Raw genomic sequence first — 19822 nt, forward strand, 5'->3', positions numbered from 1 at the left:
CCTGCCCACCTGTGACAATGCAGGTGCCTCTCTTTTTCCTAATAAACTTGTCCTAGTTAAATGAAAAAGAAAGAAAGAAAGAAGAAAGAAAGAGAGAGAGAGAGAGAGAGGGAGGGAGGAAGGAAGAAGGGAAGGAAGGAAGGAAGGAAGGAAGGAAGGAAGGAGGAAGGAAGGAAGGAAGGAAGGAAGAAGGAAGGAAGGAAGGAAGAAGGAAGGAAGGGAAGGAAGGAAAAGGAAGGAAGGAAGAAGGAAGGAAGGAAAGGAAGGAAAAGAAAGAAAGAAAGAAAGAAAAGAAAGAAAGAAAGAAAGAAAGAAAAAGAAAGAAAGAAAGAAAGAAAGAAAGAAAGAAAGAAAGAAAGAAAGAAAGAAAGAAAGAAAGAAAGAAAGAATATCAATGCTAAGGTTGAGTGACAGAACTGGAATTAGTACTGAGCCACTACCTTATACTCTGAGCATTAGTAGAGGAAATTGAAGACTATATTCTGACATAACCAGGACTCAAAAGAAAAAACCCAGTTTATGGGCCTCCCTGGTGGTTCATGGGGTTAAACACAGCACTGTGAAGCAATCTACAGCCATTGCAGCAGGGCATGAGTTCGATCCCCGGATAGCCAGGGAGCTACCCACATGTGCAGCAGACCTCTGCCGTCTTGCCCAGTGCTCCCCTCAGCAGTGTATTTCAGTCAGTCTGCCTGTTCTGTTCCCCGCTCTGTCTCTGGTGAATCCTCTGGCACATCTCTGGTGAATCCTCTCACCCCCCACACCTCTGGCCTGTACCCCAGTTCTTGTATGCATAAATAAACACATCTTTAAAAAGAAAAAACCCAGTTTATTTTATAGCTATGTTAGTCTCAAATAGAGATGCAAAGATATGTTTACCCAGATTATGAAATCAACCTATATATGACCATCTGCTCCTAAATGCTGATTTATTCTAACCTGATGAAATTCTAAGAAATTTGAAGGCAGGGACCTGCCTTATATCTTTTCTTGCTATTCTGAGTCTTTCCTGTCTCTGGCTAAATCAGTCTCATTCTCTTTTTCAACTTTTCCCCTAGTTTCTGTGATACTTCCATTTTTTTATTTCATTCAATGGATTCAATTTCTTGCAGTTTCCAGTGTGAGGACAGACAGTGCCATATCCCGACAGCAGTGCCCATGTGGCATGGTTCCTGAAATGTCTCCCCCCACTCCCTTGAGGTGAAGAGTAGCATTACATAAAGTACAACATACTCCAGAACTCTCTCTCTTGTTATGTGTTTGCCTTGATGAGACATTGGGCTTTAAGTGTTTGCAGGGCTTTTGAATTGGGACGTATACACAGAGTCCTTTTTTTTCCTAATGTGGAACATGCATGTGGAACATACATTTTTCCTCTGGTCAAAGAGGAAAAAAATCTAAGTGAATATGTCCCCTTTCTTACTCCTAAAAGATCACCCCCTCTTACTTTATTTTTTTATTCTCATATAACAGAGGTAGAATATTGACCAGGTAGACTAGAGGGAATCAACTACTTCAAATCCAGACACTTGGACTTGAGCCTCAGCTCCACCTACATTAACTGTGTCACTTTGGACAAGCTAATTAACCTCGCTAAGCCTCAGTTTCCTTATTTGTAAATGAGAATAAGAGTGTCTGAACACATAGAGGTATAGCTAGAACTAAACGAAATATAGTAAATATGTACTTCACACAGTACCTGACCCATTGTAGAGCACTTGCTTAACATAATTTGGTTATTCCAATGTCTTAAAATAATTATGCCAACAGTCTGGTTTAATACAGTTACTACGATTTAGTGCCTATGTCCCTGAGAGCTGAAACAAAATCAAAAGGAATTTTTGTTATTTCTCTCATTTTTCGATGAGAGAGAACACACCACACACTCAGGAATCCCATTTCTCCTATACCCATCAAACATAAATCTATGTCTGATTTAGGAATTTCTACCTAACTTAGGAATTTCTAATTTCTACCTGACTTAGGAATTTCTACCTAAGTCTTTATCCAAAGGAAATTGAATGAAGTAATAATATAATAAACAATGTCTTCAACAATGATTTACAATGATCATCAACACCTTCTTCAGGCAACCATTTCTTCTCTGTCATTAGAAGAGCACAATTTTAAAACATTACTAAAAATATGAAAAATATTTGTTTACCTTTTACGTATCACCTTCCTTTCAAACTCTCCTTTCCTCTCTAACTTTTCCTCGTCCACCACCACGTCCCTTCCCCAGATGGGGTCTGAGAGTGGCTTGCTATGATGGAATATTCTCCAGGCTCAGTGTTCTTTAGAACAACAGAATTTGTAGAGTGCTAACTTTTCTGGGGCAGTTCAGATTTTAGGCTCTTAAGTAATTTAAGCATGTTGCTTTCCCCCCTATATAGAAATTATAAAGTGTATTCCCAGTCATTGTGTTTTGAAGACACAAAGTAACTCCTTATAAAGACTCTAAACACCTAAGCATTTATGGTGTCTCTAAATACAGGCATACCTCAGAGATCTTAGGGGTTGTGTTCCACACCAACATGATAAAGCAAGTATTAAAGCAAAGCAAGTTATGTGAATTTTTTGGTTTCCTGCTGCATATGGAACTTGTGTGTAGTCTCTTAAGCATGCAATATGTGCCTCCCTGGTGGCGCAAGGGGTTAAGCACAACACTGTGACGTTATCCACAGCCCTTGCAGCACGAGTTCGATCCCCAGCTGGCCTGGGAGCCACCCACATGGAGCAGCAGACCTCTCCTGTCTTGCCCAGTGCTTCCCCTCAGCAGTGTATTTCACTCAGTTTGCCTATTCTGTTCCCCACTCTGTCTCTGGTGAATCCTCTCACCCCCTGCACTTCTGGCCTGTACCCCTGTATGCATAAATAAATAAATCTTTAAAAAAAAAAAGTGTGCAATAGTATTATGCCTAAAGAAAACAACGTGCACACCTTAATTAAATATGACTGGCAAATCATGAAGTGAGCACATGCTTTTGGAAAAATGGAACTGATAGACCTTCAATCTGTAACTTAAAAAAACAAAACAACCCAGTATCTGCAAAGCACAGTGAAGCCAAGTGAGATAAAATGAGATATGCCTACACATCCATGCCTTGTTCAGGAGGGCTCTCCATCTTAATATGTTGAGGGTCACTTTGAAAAAATCTTAGAAGCATGAAGACAGTGTGTGGGCTCTGTGATTAGATGGCTCTTGAGCTACATCAAACTGAGAGTTGGGCCTCCTGATCCCCAAGGGGTAGTGGTCCCCTCCACTCCAGCTGTCATGAGGGATGTGAGAATACTGTCGCCAGATCTCCCGATGTTTTTCAAGTGAAGACAGAATCTGGCCTTGTGTGTACAACTTTCTAATCTTCAAAACACTTGGGTATGTAAGATTGAACGCACCAAGTACTGTATCTAGCTTCCAGACACTCCCATATATGAACCCCAATTGCTTTGAAAGGCTATAATCCTAATAAGGAACAAATTGTTATTTTGAGACTTGAAAGAAATGCAAGTAGTTTATCTGGTAGTAAACTATGCCTTTTCCAGATTCTCATGGTTTTGATTTGAGATTATACTTAAATTAGGTAAAAATTAGGATCAAGTCATAATTTACCATCTTAAACAATCAGGGACAATGCCTGCCTTGTCTTGCCTATTTTGAACAGGTCTTTCTGGTGCTGGAAAGACAACAGTAAGTTTTGCTCTGGAAGAATACCTGGTCTCCCATGCCATCCCTTGCTACTCCCTTGATGGGGACAATGTCCGTCATGGCCTTAACAAGAACCTCGGATTCTCTCCTGGTGACAGAGAAGAAAATATCCGCCGGATTGCCGAGGTGGCCAAGCTGTTTGCCGATGCTGGTCTGGTCTGCATCACCAGCTTCATTTCTCCTTTCTCCAAGGTAAAATCATCCGACATTGCGCATGATTTCTACACGCAGAATCTGTTCTTCAAATTGCCAAGAAAAGGAGTCAGGCAGTCGGCGGCCCAAGGGAATGTTACACTTTCAGTTTCCCCAACCTTTCTTCCTTCCCTCACTTGATCCTCCATTTTCTCTACTTAATGCTGGTTTTATATAAAAAATGTCCCAGAGGCCAGGACACCAGTTGACATAAACCCTCCCAGTTCCCAGTTGGAAGTTACCCTTGGCCAGAGCTGAAAGGAGATAAACAAGAAAAATTCCAAAGTTCTGTCATTTCTCTAAATTCAAGATACTCAGCTTGAAAAAAAAAAAAAAAAAAAAAAAGGCTGTACATTGCCAAGGCATCCGGTTATGTGTATTTAATGTTGAAATCACCAAGGTGGAGTGTCACTCTTCTTGTTTTTAAAACAAGAAATTTCTCAGAGTTACAAATAAGACACTATGTGTTTTGAACATATTCTTTGAATGAGATGCTCCCCTGTTGCCACCCTGTCCTTTCGTAGAGATTCTTTACCATGGTTTTCTCTGAAAGTTCTCAAGAGAACTGTTTACTAGAGTGAAATTTCAAGACTTGCTCTACGGGCCTCCCCTAGTGGCGCAGGTGGTTGAGCGCCGCGCTGTGAAGCTGCCCGCAGCCTCTGCAGCGCCGGTTCGATCCCCGCTGACCCATGAGGGTCCCACTTGGTGCAGCAGACCTCTCCTGTCTAGCCCACACTCCCCTCAGCAGTGTATTTCAGTCAATCTGCCTGTTCTGTTCCCCGCTCTATCTCTGGTGAATCCTCTCACCCTCCCACGCATCTGGCCTGTACCAGCGTTCTTGCATAAATAAATTTAAAAAAAACTTAAAAAAAAAAAAAGACTTGCTCTAAAGGACTAATTTCTTGCAATCTCTGCAGACCACAAACACCAGTATTAACACAAGGCTGTGGAATACGAAATTCTGGATGGTGTCACAAATATGTGGAATATAAAGTAACTAAATTAGTAGTCAGAGAAAGAGAAGCTGAAAAACTAACCCTTGATCTCTGACTAGAGAACTGAGACACCCAGGGAGGAGGGGTGGAGGAGGGAAAAAAAGGGGGAGAGAGGGAGGCATAATGGTCTGTGATGATGAAGCAGGGGAGGCTTAGTGGTGGGTGCACTGTGGTGGTAATACCTGATGGGGATACCCCAATGTAACCTCAGTTAAAAATAAATAAGTTAATTAATTTTTAAAAACTAGAAAGAAAAAGAATTCCATGGTGAAAGCTCTTGTTACGTTTTTAACACAATTTTTTCCAGGATCGAGAGAATGCCCGCAAAATCCATGAAATGGCTGGACTGCCATTCTTTGAAATATTTGTAGATGCGCCTCTAAACATTTGTGAAAGCAGAGATGTGAAAGGCCTCTACAAAAAGGCCAGAGCTGGGGAGATCAAAGGTAGGAGATCATGCTCAGTGGAATCTTTGCCAGTCATTTTTGCTACTTCTCCTTCTTAGTCTGTCGCCAGAAATCTTTCTGCAATTTCCAATCTGTTTTCCAAAATTGCATAAGTATACACACCTTTTTAATGAATCATAATATAATCAATATGCCCATGGCTTATTAAAATATGGGCTTGTGTTTTCCAAGAACTATTACTTCAGCCATAAGCAATAAAGTTTGCAGAACTAAAATGGATAAAGTGCATGTGTTACATGTAGGGAGAATATTTTAGAGTTTTCCTTTCAAATCTTCCTTTTTTGAGTCAAAACAGCTGCAGAGGACTTGACCTTAGCTTGCCAGATTTTGTTGATAATTTGGGGCTTTTGATATTGAAAATTCAGCTCTACATTTTCTTACCTATGACTTGAGGTCATCGGTATAACTTTTCTGTTATTGATATAATCTGAATCTTCAGTTTAACACATTACTCTGATTTTATTCCATGTGTTATGCAAATTGATGAAACGTTTGTTCTGTCAGTGGCAGTTGTGATTTCCATTCTTCTGCCTTGCAGGATTTACTGGTATTGATTCGGATTATGAGAAACCTGAAGCTCCAGAGCTTGTGCTTAAAACCAACTTGTCCTCAGTGAATGACTGTGTCCAGCAGGTAGTGGAACTTTTACAAGAACAGGTGGGTAGACCATTTGTCTTTTTATTTTTAAAACAGTCATGTAAAATTATCTATTTACATAAAAAATCATTTTTTTTAGAATCTTCACTTGAAATTATTATCCATTCTGTTTCATTTCAGAGCATTGTCCCCCATACTATAATCAAGGGCATCCATGAACTCTTTGTGCCAGAAAACAAACTGAGTCAAGTTCGAGCTGAGGCTGAAACTCTCCCTACATTAGCAATTACTCAGGTAAGGGTGCAGCCTGACCAAGGGAAAATTAGGCTCAATATCAGTCATTATAATCCATTGACAATTGCTCTTAATAACAAGAAAAGTGTGGGTAAGAGAGATGCAAGATTACATATTTCATTTTTGCCGAGCTTTTCAATCCTCTTTTCCAAGCAAATCTGTCTCCAAGAGATCAACGCCATTACAAAGGCAGATTGGGAAGGTAATTTGCATAGGACCATTTTACATAGTTGTCATATCTTCAGTTATGCCAGAGAACAGGCATCAGGCAGGAATTACTTGTTGGCAGTTTCTGAGAACACAGTTTGTGTTCAAAATGCAAGTGTTTCTTGGGAAATCAGAAGGAATTTGAAGTAAACTGAAAGCGATCCTGATCTAAAGTACTGTGAATGCCTCAGTCTTTGTCTATTCTGAAAATCCCATTCTTCCCTCAATGGGGAGAGTCCAGTCTGAGGAGAGAGGGAGAAACAGCTTTGTTTGCATTCATTTTACTATCTTAGAGATATTAAAGTACAATCCCAGTAACTGCCCTACACATGCTCTTGACTTTTTATGGGTCAGTATTCATTTGTCTATATGGTGGATTGTGTCCTCATTGGTAGCAGTTTTGTCTTCCATTAAAACCTTGGACATTTTTGGATCAAGAAGATGTGGGGGGTGTGTGTGTGTATATATACATGTGTATATATATATATGTATACATGGAATACTCCTCAGTGATCAAGAAAGATAATCTCATGCCACTTACAGCAACATGGATGGAGCCAGAAGGGGTTATTATGCTAAGCGAAATAAGTCAGAAGGAAAAAGATAAATATCGGATGGTTTCACTTACATGTGGGCTATAGAGACTCAAGCAAAGAGTCAGGGAAAAGACAAAACTTGAAAGCTGAACATAGATCTGAGGCCAATGTCAAGGGAGCAGGGGAGGACTCAAAACAGGGGAGGGAAGAGCACAAGGGACTATGTGATGGATCATGAGTGCTGTGGTGGGGGGGGAACTAAAGGGAGAAATCAAATACTCTACAAAAATGAACAACAATGTAATAAAATAAATAAATTTAATAAAACTTTGGACTATAAGAGGCAGAGTAAATTGACAAGCTGTTTCAGATTATGAAGACTCTAGACTTTAATACATATGATATTTATAAATGGAATTCCATGTCTCTACAAAATAAATTCTCAATCCCCAATGCTCCAGGCAGGTGAGAAAAACAGTTATAATTACAGTGCAGAATGATTGTGCTAATAACAAAATGATCTTTTTTTTTTAAGATTTCTTTATTTATTTATCAAGCACTGGGTACAGTCAGAAGCACGGGAGGGTGAGAGAATTCACCAGAGCCAGAGCGGGGAACAGAACAGGCAGACTCAAAACACACTGCTGAGGGGAGCAGCAGGCACGGCAGGAGAGGTCTGTCGTGCCATGTGGGACCCTTGCTGGTGGCCGGGGATCAAACCGGCGCTGCAGAGGCTGAGGGCAGCTTTGCAGCCCAGCGCTCAACCGCTGCACCACCAGGGGAGGCCCCAAAATGATCTCAAGGTACAAAAGAACTTCAAAGAACCTAGTAGTTCTTTTGGTCCTAGAGATGGCAGGAAAGCTTTCAGAGTAGTGGTTTGTGAGGTGGGTTTTAAAGGATGAATAGGCATTTCCAGGTGCCGTGGAGGTTAAGTCTGAAAACACATGTAAGTTTAGGTTGCATATTATCTGGCCTTGTTCTTAAATAGCCCACAAGTTGTGAATAGGCAGAGGCAAAATCTTTACTTGAACTACAGTGGTCAGAATTTGAAGGGCTTTCAGTAAGAATTTTGGACTTTTTAACTTAGAGTCAATGATTTTGTCTAATTCAGTCAAATAACTAGTGCATTTAGTGAAAATAGAAAAAATGAACAGTGAATTTTCAACCCAGTTGCACATCACAGGGATAGATATAGCCTATAGTATTCAAATAAATCATCTCAATTTGAAAACTCTTCACTACTCTCCTGTAGGAAAGTTCTAGACTCAAGCTTTCCTATGGAAACATTTGGGTCCTTAGATCATGGGGCAGTGTAAGAAATGGGAACTCTTAAAACATACACAGTTCTATCTTCTTTCTTCTGTCAACTGAATAAGTACAGCCTGCCCAGGGTCAGTTGGCTACATTCAGAGCTCATGGAAATGTTCAACTGCTTTTTGTGTTTTGCAGCTGGATCTTCAGTGGGTCCAAGTTTTGAGTGAAGGCTGGGCCACTCCACTCAAAGGTTTTATGCGGGAGAAGGAGTACCTGCAGGTTATACACTTTGACACCCTGCTAGATGGTATGGTGGTTTTTGGTTTCTTACTCTTTGCTATTAAAGAAAAGAATATTTCCCAGAAATCATCACAGGAATAAGAAATGTTACTCCTAGGTTGGTTGATCTTGTGAAAATATTTAGATATTATATAGAGTCTCCAATTTATTCCATATTCACTTTCATTTTGGGGCTTTGGGTTTTTTTTTTTTGGGGGGGGGTTGGTTATCCTCAAGGGGTTATTGATTACTTAAAACTGAGTAATTGGAAAATGAAGGTTTTACTTGTACAAGCCAAGAGAAGGCCACGTCTGTTTCACCTCGACCTGCCCTTCATTGGTCCTGATTCAGAAGCAACAGATGGCCAGAAGCACCATTGTAGCTGTTAGACTAAGGCCGTGGCAGCAGAGACCAACCCCCATCTGTTGCTGACCTGCAGGTCCCCTCCCATCCTCTAGGGTCACTGTGTCAAGCATCATTTCACCACTGCTGTCCTTGGTGGATGCTCCAGTGTCAATAGGCATGCCTATACATGAAGTGTATTCAGAGGTTCCATCCACAAAACTCTAACAGGGTAGTATTAAGGCAGTTTTCTGGACTTTTAGAGTCCAGCCTTTTCTGAATGGCTTTTAGAGAACTGATCTGGTCAAGGATGAAAGCATATGTTTCCATAAACCTTCCAGCATATTCTGGAAGAGAATCATTCCTTTCTTAGAGTTGTCTGAATTTAGCAAGTGAAATTCATCTCTTTTAAGACCTGGAGGGAAAATTCAGTGAGAAAGGTAGGTGGTACCATCACACTGAATTTATAATGCTGAACAGGACTCCAAACCTTTTAGGAAGAAAAATAAAATCAGATGCTCTTCCTTGGGAAAATGTTCTTGTTCTAAACATTTTCTTTCCAAAGTTCTTATGGGAATTTTTAAGGGATGTGTTTCCTGTATTCCCAATAAGACCCACAGTCACACACACTTGCCATGTCAATCTGTGTGACTCTCTGTACCCACAGAGGTGCAGATCCTGCCCATTTACTCCAGCCACTAAAGCTCTTATACCTGCAGACCTGTGGAATTCATGGAGTCTTTCTTAAGATAGAATGAGAATGTTCCCTGCCCCTCAACCTTAGTCAAGAACTCTCTAGTGGGTTCCATGAGTCCTACATTCTTTAGAAGATTGAATGGAATAACTCCTGTAATCATGTACATCCTTTCATTCTGCTGTAGTTGCCAGTGTAGCTACTCAGGGGTGGGGGAGTTTGATATCATGCTGGTTTCATAATCCTATTCCTCTCCAACCTGCAAGGTCAGTTCCTTGGACTTTACATGACTCCCCTGGGGATTCTCTGCTGGTCCTACCACTTAAACCCTGTAACCAGAGTCCCCTGGATATGCCTGTGCAACCCCAGTTGTAGTGAAGGCTAAAAGCTCTAGAAACTCTAGAAACACCTTCTAGAAACTCCTATGTAAATCAATCAATCAAAACAGATATCAGGGATTTACATGTTGCCCACCTCTAGCTCTAACTAGGAAGAGGCAGAATATCAGAGTGGGTAGAAAATTAATTGTAGAGTCAAACTGTATGGGTTTATATGCCAGTGATGAGCTATGAACTTGGGGCAAATCACTTAAATTCTGTCTTCAGTTCCCTCATCAGTAAAATGAGGATGTTAATAACTGTACCTACCTTGTTGGGATGTTGAAAAATTGAAAGAAGCCTTGGCCCAGTGGTAAATTTTCCTAGATGAACAAGCTCTTATTACATATGATTAAAAGAACTTGAAATCTTTAGAAATTCTGTTTAATTTAGATGTAATTGACATACAACATAATATTAGTTTCAGATATATCACATAATAATGTGGTATTTGTATATATTGTGAAATGATCATCACAACAAAGTCAATTAACATCCATCACCACACATAGTTACAACTCATTTCCATGTGATGAAAATATTTACGATTTACTCTCCTAGCAACTTTCTATTATATAATACAGTATTATTGACTCTAGTTCCCATGCTGTACATTGCATTCCCATGATTTACTAATTTTTTAATAGTTGGCAGTTTGTACTTTTTAACCCCCTTCACTCATTTTACAATCCCCTGCCCTCCTATCTCTGGTAGCCACCAAGAACTTGAAGTCTTGAAGAAACTAAATTATGTGACCCTGGTCACATCAGTTTGGAAGGAACACAGAGAAGATGTTCATCAGCCAGCCAACAAATATTTATTGAGTTCCCCATATGCCAGGCTTCATTATAATTGCTGAGACAGAGGTAATGAAGACAGATCTCATCTCCCTGGAACAGGCAATACAGCTTCTCTTCTGGCCCCCTCGTCCGATGGGTTCTTCCCACAACATCAGTTATTGTCACTTTCTTTTTTTAAGTCAGAAAACTCTATTTCAGTGAAATCTGAGGTAATATATACATAATAGATAAAACAGGAACTACTCCTACAAAAGGGGCCGGGCTCTGCCTCTCTCCTGCTTGGACAGCAGCTCTGAAGATGCTAGAAGAGGCCAAGAAACCTCTTGCCTTCTATATACCTGGCAGTCTTATAGCAGAGCTTGGCCTGATGGCTTGTGGGTTGCAAGCAGAGTAAAATCCCCAAAAGTGATTTGTTTATATATCAGAAAGCTGGTTAATATATCATCCATATAGATATCATTTAATGAATTTGTTAAAGTTTGAACCCCCACCATTGAAAGCCTGAAATAATTTCTGCAGTCACAAACATGTGGCCACTTTCATGCACCACCAAACAATTGCACATTTTTTTGATCACCTAAAATCTGCAGGCAATTTTTTTTTTATTCCAACCATGTCCTCTCAAAACATTTTATTGGTTTTAATTTTCTTAAATGTTCATATTTCCCCCTAAATTAAAAAAATGTACTCAGTCTACACCATCCAAAATAACTTTCCAGAGTTGGAGGAACTACTGACATATAATTATTTTGAATCAGATAATCAATATTCAATTGCATTGAACAATAGTCAATAACAATTTCGTTTTTACCAATTGTTTTTTTTTTAAATAATAAATTTTATTTTTATATTCCCCATACAATTGCAACCCCCCCATTCTGACCCCAATCCCTCCCCTCCCGCCCCTCACCCCCCAAAAAGTGTCTCTGGTTCATAGTTTTTTGTTGATTTTGATTTTCGCTTTCTTATAGTTATTCATTTTTCTGGTCCCTTATTTAATTTTTGCTATCATATATAGTCTCCATTAAAAAAAAAAAAATACTGGTAGCTAAGAGCTTAGTGTGTTTATATGTTATGTGTTTGTGTTGCTTTAAGATTATTTTGTTGGAGAGCTGAAAACATGTTTCTTAATTGTGTTTGTATTTCTCTAGGCATGGCCCTACCTGGTATGTACTCTAACTTTCCAAGTAATTAAATTATTGGGATTAGTTATGGTACACTAATTAGAAACTGTTAAAAACTTAACCAAAAAATATCCAAATGAACTAGCTGGTATTGCTATCAGTTCATGATCCAACCAGTTATAATAATACAGTAGTCCCCCCGCTTACCTGTGGGGTATCCATTGTAAGTGGATGACTGAAACCACAGAGAGTACCAAAACCCATATATACCATATTTTGTCTTATGAATATACACGTATGATAAATTTTAATTTATGAACTAGTCAAAGGAAGAGACTAACAACAATACCTAATAACGAGAACAATTACAACAATATGCTGTAATAAAAGTTATGTGACTATGGTCTCTTTCTCAAAATATCTTATAGCACAATAACATTTTTGGAAAGCAGTTGCCTGTGGGTAACTGGAAGAGGTGGGAAGGGAGGCTACTGTATTTCTATTAAATGGAGTCCAAATAATAGGAAATTTCTCAGTCAAATGAAGGTGTTGTTTATACTGTTGTATTTGGTTAACAAAAGTTTGGTTAAACTTGTTTGTAAATTATCATTGTACAGTTTGTCCCTGATATTTTAAAAAAATGTGATCTTCTTTGCTAATTATTTCTGAGTACTAGCCCTCATTTATTTTCACAAACCTAGAAATCTTTATTGCATTTATGCAACATTTTTAATTGCTGAAGGATAAGAATTTTAGATGCAGTTTAAAGTGAATGCATCTGGTTGGATTGTGGATGATTGTACTTTGTTTGAGACATGTGATTATGCATGAATTTAATTTCCAGCTATGATGATTGATAGTTGTAGAACGCATAATAAACATACTTATTGTGCCTATAAACTTCTGCATCATACCAGAGTGAAAAGGTAAAATTCTGAAAATACATTGTTTTGGTATTGCTTTCCTTTAAAAAAAAAGCCTAGTTAAGCAATAAAAAGTAATTTAGTTTTTATGAAGAAACAGTTCAGGCATCTGATGTGAAGATGTACAATATTAAATAAAACAAGAGGTTTGAAAATTACTCAAAGCAAAAATAGTTATGCAATAGAACGGAGTTATGTGTCGAACTAGCCGTGGCTAAAAAACATAATTCTCTTTTCCAAAGTGAAATGTACTGCAATAGAATAATCAAGATGATTCCCCGGGAGGCTGAAGCCCTTCCTGACAAAAACTGAAAGCCCAAGTCCATGTTTAAAGCCTTGGAGGATGTGTCAACACAGAGTTAATTTGTTGGATAAGGTTAGGTATTAGAAAAGTTGATAGAAATAGGGAAACTGCCTTAAGTCTGCTGTACCGTGTGGCATGTGTAGCTACAGGAGCTCAGTGGGCATCATTAGTGGACAGGAGATCTCTTATCTCCTACCTGCTAGGAAGGCCTGTTTCCGCACTCCAGATTTTCACTCTAGGCCAAGATGAAGGTGGAGCAGAGGCTACTTTGGCCAGGAACCGACTGGCTCGAAGGAGGTGATTGCAACAGGAAAGTGAAGTATTCCTTGGGTTCAACACAGAAAAATCAGTGTAAGACAGCACTGCAAGCCTGGTGCAGTCAAAGCTAGCCTTTCTGTAGCATCCCATCCAAACTGTGCTTTACATTTTGTTCCTTTATTTTGGTCAAGTCCCTTTTTATAAGCAGAGTTAAATATCATGGTCTTTTAGCTGTGTCACTGGTAATCAAAATTCCCAGAAAACATGATTTCTATTTAAATAGATGACCAGCATCCTGGAAGGTGTTCATTTTTGTTACTCTCTCTTTCCTTTTTCTCAAGTAGACTATGTGGTGGGTTAATTATCTTTCATCATGAATCTGTTGATAGAGTGCTTGGCAGTCTGCTCCCTCCTAGCACCCCAGGGACATATATGTTGTATATTACTCCATTTTTCAAGTGGGCAAACTGAACACAGGAGAACATCAGATTTTGAGTTCAGTATTCTCTGCAGTCCAGGGCTTGGACTACTCTTACTAACCCATGAACTTTGCAACAAAGGAGTTATTTGAATGACAAAATCCATACTTTCTATGCACGGTGTTCTATGTACGGTTTATAAAGGGTCCCAGAGCAGATTGTAGGTAGAATTCTATGATGAACAGTATTTCCTTATTGCCAACAGTTGCTGTCTATATCCTGTAATAGTATTAAGGTCCTAATAACTTTGGAGAATACTTAAAATGGGCAAAGCCATAGGCTGGAGACTGGCTTCATAGCTACAAAGGGAATTCTTATGTCTCAAAGGAATAGAACTAAAATCTCAAATATTTACCTACTGGAGGCATTCTAATGCTGGATTTTGAAAGTTCCTCAAATCCATAAATTACTCCATTTGTTTCCTCTGGAGTTGAATGTTTTCTTTATTCCCTTTTCTTTCATCCCCTTCTAAGTCTTAAACTTGGTATCTCCTGCCAAATTCCCAATATTCTTTACACACTTAACCATGGGCCACCATTATCTCACCTGTCAGTTCAATTGACTTAGTTGTTAGCATGTCAGGGCTATTGCATAAGGGGGGGGGGGCACACAGTTATGTAATATTTAAAAAAATTTTCTTCCTTCATTAAGAAATGAGCTATTTCCGGGGACCTCCCTGGTGGTGCAGAGGTTAAAGTCTTAGCACTATGAAGCTATCACCAGCCACTGAGGCATGAATTCAATCCCCACCTCCCCCATGCCAGGGAGCTAACCCACATGGTGCAGCAGACCTGTCCTGTTTTGCCCGCTGCTCCCCTCAGCATTGTATTTCAATAGATCCACCTATTCTGCTCCCCACTCTGTCCCTGGTGAATCTTCTCACTCTCCACACCTCTGGCCTACACCCCAGTTCTTGTATGCATAAATAAATTAAAATAAATCTTTAAAAAAAAAGAAATTAGGGCCTCCCTGGTGGCACAAGGGGTTAAGACGCAACCTATGAAGCTAGCCGCAGCCACTGCAGCACTAGTTCAATCCCCCAGCCAGCCAGGGAGCAACCCACATTATGCAGCAGACCTCTCCTGACTCGCCTGCTGCTCCCCTCAGTAGTGTATTTCAGTCAATCCGCCTGTTCTGTTTTCCACTCTGTCTCTGGTGAATCCTCTCACCCTCTCCCCCCCCCACCGCCCCGCCACCCACATCTCTGGCCTGTAGCCCAGTTCTTATATGCATAAATAAATAAATCTTTATAAAAAAATAAAAAAAGAAATTAGATGTTTCCAGGGAGCTCAATTTTATCCTTTTAAGCCTCACATAAATAACAACTACAGCTTTTAACCATTTTAATTAGAAAATATTTTTAAATGTCCTTCTAAATAAACCAAAACAACTTCTTATTCACATAAGGAAAAAAAAAAGAATATGTTAAGCATAAAGAAACTTTAAGAAATGACTCCATCATCATCAGTTATGAGAGTTATTAAGATGAATTCCAATGTAATGGTGCCCTATGAGCTGGGAGACTTATGGGATTGTGGGCCCTCACACTAAAAGACCCCGTGATTCAATACCAGTTTCTGTATTAACTGTTATTCAGGGTTCTCCAGAGAGACAAAACTGAGTTGCTGGTGGGTGGGATGGAAGGAAGGTTTAAGGAAGAGAGAGATAGAGAGAGAGATTTTGAGGAGTTGATTTTAAGGAGTTGGCTCATGCAATTGTGGATGCTTGGCAATTACGAAATCTACAAGTAGGCTGGCAGGCTGGACACCCAGGGAAAAGTTAGAGTTCAAAATCTACTGGCAGAATTCCCTTTTAATCCTGGTAGATCAGACTTTTTCTGTTAAGGCCTTTAACGGATTGGGTGAGGCCCACCACATTATGGAGCCCACTAATTTAAATGTTTGTCTCATCTAAAATATATCAAATAAATAAATATATATATAAAAATAAATAAAATATATCTTCAGAGAAACACCTCAAATGATATTGGCCCATTATCTGGGTACTGCAATCTAGCCAAGTTGACACATAAAATTAACCATGGAAGTTTCTATGTCAGTTTTTAAGTAGCATTCTTACCTCTTCCTTTGTAGTCAAGCTGTCATTTCACATTTCTTGAAGGTGAAAATGGAAATTCTCTGAATACCACATTCCATACCTTCCAATGTTTTGTGCTTATACCGAGAAACCAGAACAGTGTATTTTCGTTTCTTTTAAAGTAAGAGACTTGGTACAAAGTTGAGAGGTGCTTACTCTCCAAAGACAGCACATGAGCTTTGTAAATAAACTTTATGTCGTTTTTCACTCCTCCATGGTTTTTGATTGATAGTTCTCAATGCTAGTTGAGCTGGTAAGACCTGTGACTTTCAAAATATTTAAAGGTGATACTGTGCCTGGACCACAGTGGACAAAAAATGTCAAGAAATTGTCCTTTTTTTTGGTCTTTTTCCGTCAGTGTGTTGGTAGTACAATTAGTGCCTAAACAGGCCATAAGAGGTTTGCCAACATTACAAGTTTCATTTCCAAGAAAGGTTTTTGGTTTTGTGTGTTTGCCAACCTTTATTTTGTTTAACTTGGTTTTTACGGACCTTAGGGTCTCTGGTGCATTGAGGCCAAGACCAAACTTCACAAAGGGGACACAAAAGGGAGATTCTCCCGGTCCCCTATATCAAATAAATAATTGATGCCACTTCCTCAATTTGAAACTTGGCCATCCTTTCACAAATGCCCCGTATCTTGCGTTGAGAGGCTTTTTCAGGAAATCTCATTATAGATTCTCAAGAAATTGTGCAGCCAATACAACCAAGTTGAATTTAGATCTTAATGTCCTTTGCAGGATATATGTGGGAGGGACAGTGTGTACATCGAGGCATCCTTTCAGGGCTGTGCACCTTGTGCCTATATTCACGCATCTTCTGGCTCTTTCTACAGATGGAGTGATCAACTTGAGCGTTCCCATCGTTCTCCCTGTCTCTGCGGATGACAAGACACGGCTGGAAGGGTGCAGCAAGTTTGTCCTGACTCACGGTGGGCGGAAGGTGGCTATCTTACAAGAGCCAGAATTCTATGAGCATAGAAAAGAAGAGCGTTGCTCCCGTGTGTGGGGGACAGCATGTGCAAAACACCCCCATATCAAAGTAAGTTGCAAACTCTTTGGGAGGACTTTCTTGATTCATTCCAACTTAGGGCAAACATAATTTCTTTAAATTCCTTCCTGAAGGACAGAAAAACCAGAGTTACAAGAATACATTTCTTTTTTTTTTTTAAGATTTATTTATTTATGCATACAAGAGCTGGGGTACAGGCCAGAGATGCAGGGGGTGAGAGGATTCACCAGAGACAGAATGGGGAACAGAACAGACAGATACATTGCTGAGGGGAGCAGCGGGCAAGATAGGAGAGGTCTGCTGAGCCATGTGGGTTTCTCCCTGGTGGGCCGAGGATCAAACTCATGCTGCAGAGGCTGTGGATTGCTTCATAGTGCAGAACTTAACCGCTTGCGCCACCACGGAGGCCCACAAGAATACATTTCTAAGAGTGGTTTTACAGGCTTGGCCTTGGGAGAACTTTTTGGAAAGGGGAAAAGATGTCTTTCTGCCTGAGGCCTGGTCTAAATAAGCTCCTCAGTCCTGGGATCTGATGACAGCTGGTTTCTTCAGCTAATGGGAAACTGGACGAGGTAGAAAATTCAGTCTAGCATCACAAATAGAGAACCAAAATCATAGTTGTGTCTGTGCCTGAAAGCACAGCTAAAGCTGATAGTCTTCTTCATCTTGAAAATTCACAAGGGAAATAAATTTCTTCTTGCAGAATGGTTTCAGCCAACCACTGGAATGAGTCTCAGAGTTCATGTTCTGTGGCCTGGAAGGGAGGTTAATGACATCCTTTTGGTAAATAAAAACCAGCACAGATAGTGGAAGACTTTCCAGAGGGAAGAATAACAATTTCATCAGTGCATGGTTTTAACTTTGAAAAACTTGTTTATTGCCCATTTTAAAAAGGAAAAAATGTGTTCATTTGATTAAGGTTATTTTGAGTCTGTCCTAGCTGAAGGCCCATAGACTAAAACTCCTCCCATTCCTTTACAACATCCAGTTGTTGCTGGTGATGAGTAGAGAAGGAATAAAGGGTGCTATGGAATTGCTCAGTGTCATTTTATTTACCATAAAGAAAAATATATGGAAATTAATGCAAAATGTACCCTTCATTCAAAATTAGAGCATTAGGGTTGAAATAACTTGTCAAATGCTCTTCCTGGAGAAACTGACTTCTAGAAATTTCTAAGGAATGGAGAACAATTTGAGGTCCAAGAAAACTAGAAAGCCTTGTGCTTAGACAAGGTACAGCCTTTCTCTGGGCCTCAGTTTCTTCATTTGTAAAAGGAGGATGCCCAAACTCAAAATAACTTGGACATTTCTTCTAGCTCCAATGACTCTGCAAAATGGATGTTTGGGCAAACTTCTGCTCTGTTTTGTTTTGTTTCAGTTATTAGCTGTTGCAAGGTGGGAAGTGTATTTTCAAGGCTCCTGCAGAGGTCTATGGGCAAACAAAGCAATTTTTCATTTTTTGGACACAAGTATCCATCCTGCAGATAAATATTTTTAATTTTAACACACATTCAGTTTAAAAGCCAGCTGGACCACGTATCTCCAAGTTGTGGGCAGACAGTCCTTGATTTTCTGAGCATTGACTGATAGCTATTTGAGGAATTGTGTTCTGGGCCCTGATGGTTTTTATTCTGTTTTTATTCTCTTCGATCATGATCAGATAGATTTAGGATCTTATTTTCACTCTACAACCTAAAGAATAGTGGCCATTCATGATGCCGACCCAGTTGATACCACTTTTTTCTTTGGTATTATTATTAATTTTTTGCCATATATTCATTTCTTCCATCTGTATTGGTATCTTCTTTTTATATTAACATTTATCGTTTTTTAAATTTTTTTAGATAATATTTGCTTCCCCTCACCCCCTCAGGTTGAGTCCCCATAGACTCTCCTTCCCCAAGGCACCCGTGCACCATCATCACAGTCCCCTGTGCTCCTCCCTCCCTCCCTCTGATCCCTCTCCCACCTCCTCCCCTGCAGTATGTCTCTGGCTTACAATTGTCTGTTTTTGCTTTGTTGTGTTTTGTACTGTTATTACTATTTTTTATACTGATGTCTCATTTAGTTCCCCTATATTCCTGTTATAAGTGAAACCATCCGATTTTTTCTTTTTCTTTCTGGCTTATTTCACTGAGCATAATTCCTTCTAGCTCCATCCACGTTGCTGCGTGATTCCACATTTTGGGTCTAACATCTACATACACATAATTAGCACACACACACAAAATATAAGGAAGCTATTAAGCAATGCTTTCTTTTTATCTTATTTTGCAATGCATGTTGGCAGAGCTCAGAATTTTCTAGAAGCCAGAGAGAGTGGTGGTGTGACTTGAGGTCTTGACAATATTTTCAGAAACTCTGTACCATTAGGTCATTAGAGGGATTCTGTGAACATTCCCTAATGGTGAGTGTAGGGGCAGGAATGACACTGAGCAGGTTTTCTGATCCAGCAGACCAGGTAAAGGAGGAGTCAGAGTCCTCTATGGCTTTTGCAGGTCTTTTATTTAGATTTACCAGGCATATGGCAGGCAGGGGCGCTGGGGAGCTGGGAGGCTGGCAGTCCTCCCAGCCCCCAGCAAATCCTCATTCTATCTGGGCTCTCTGGCGTTCTCTCTGTTTCTCTTCTTTCACCTGCTGCTGGCGTCCCCGAGATGCTGCCCTTATAAACTCAGTCTCTCAGCCCAGTTGTACCCACTCCAGGTGCCCACCATCAGGCATGAATTCAGGACCACAGGGTTCCGTCATCTATCCTAATGGCGGGAGGGCAGAAAAGCCTGATACTTTTTCCTTACCCTGCAGTGAGCAATGGGCCATGGGTAACCAGAGAGAGAAACCACTTACTTTGTATATACTTCATGTGGAGTGTTGAAGGTGTTTTTACCAC

At 39.9% G+C, this 19822-nt stretch overlaps 1 protein-coding gene across 2 annotated transcripts in view; it reads left to right on the forward strand.

The window, feature by feature from the left end:
* PAPSS2 (3'-phosphoadenosine 5'-phosphosulfate synthase 2) overlaps positions 1–19822 on the forward strand; it is an 80742-nt gene that overhangs the window by 45137 nt on the left and 15783 nt on the right. For both annotated transcript variants that reach the window (XM_037497351.2, XM_054690622.1), the window contains exons 3-8: positions 3663–3898; positions 5201–5339; positions 5899–6017; positions 6138–6251; positions 8444–8555; positions 16760–16965. In XM_037497351.2, coding sequence (XP_037353248.1) covers positions 3663–3898; positions 5201–5339; positions 5899–6017; positions 6138–6251; positions 8444–8555; positions 16760–16965 — 926 coding nt within the window. The remainder of the gene's footprint in view (positions 1–3662; positions 3899–5200; positions 5340–5898; positions 6018–6137; positions 6252–8443; positions 8556–16759; positions 16966–19822) is intronic.

This window comes from Talpa occidentalis, unplaced genomic scaffold (genome assembly GCF_014898055.3).
Source record: "Talpa occidentalis isolate TD23 unplaced genomic scaffold, MPIMG_talOcc4v2.1 talOcc4.8, whole genome shotgun sequence".
In the NCBI taxonomy this organism is placed as follows: domain Eukaryota; kingdom Metazoa; phylum Chordata; class Mammalia; order Eulipotyphla; family Talpidae; genus Talpa; species Talpa occidentalis.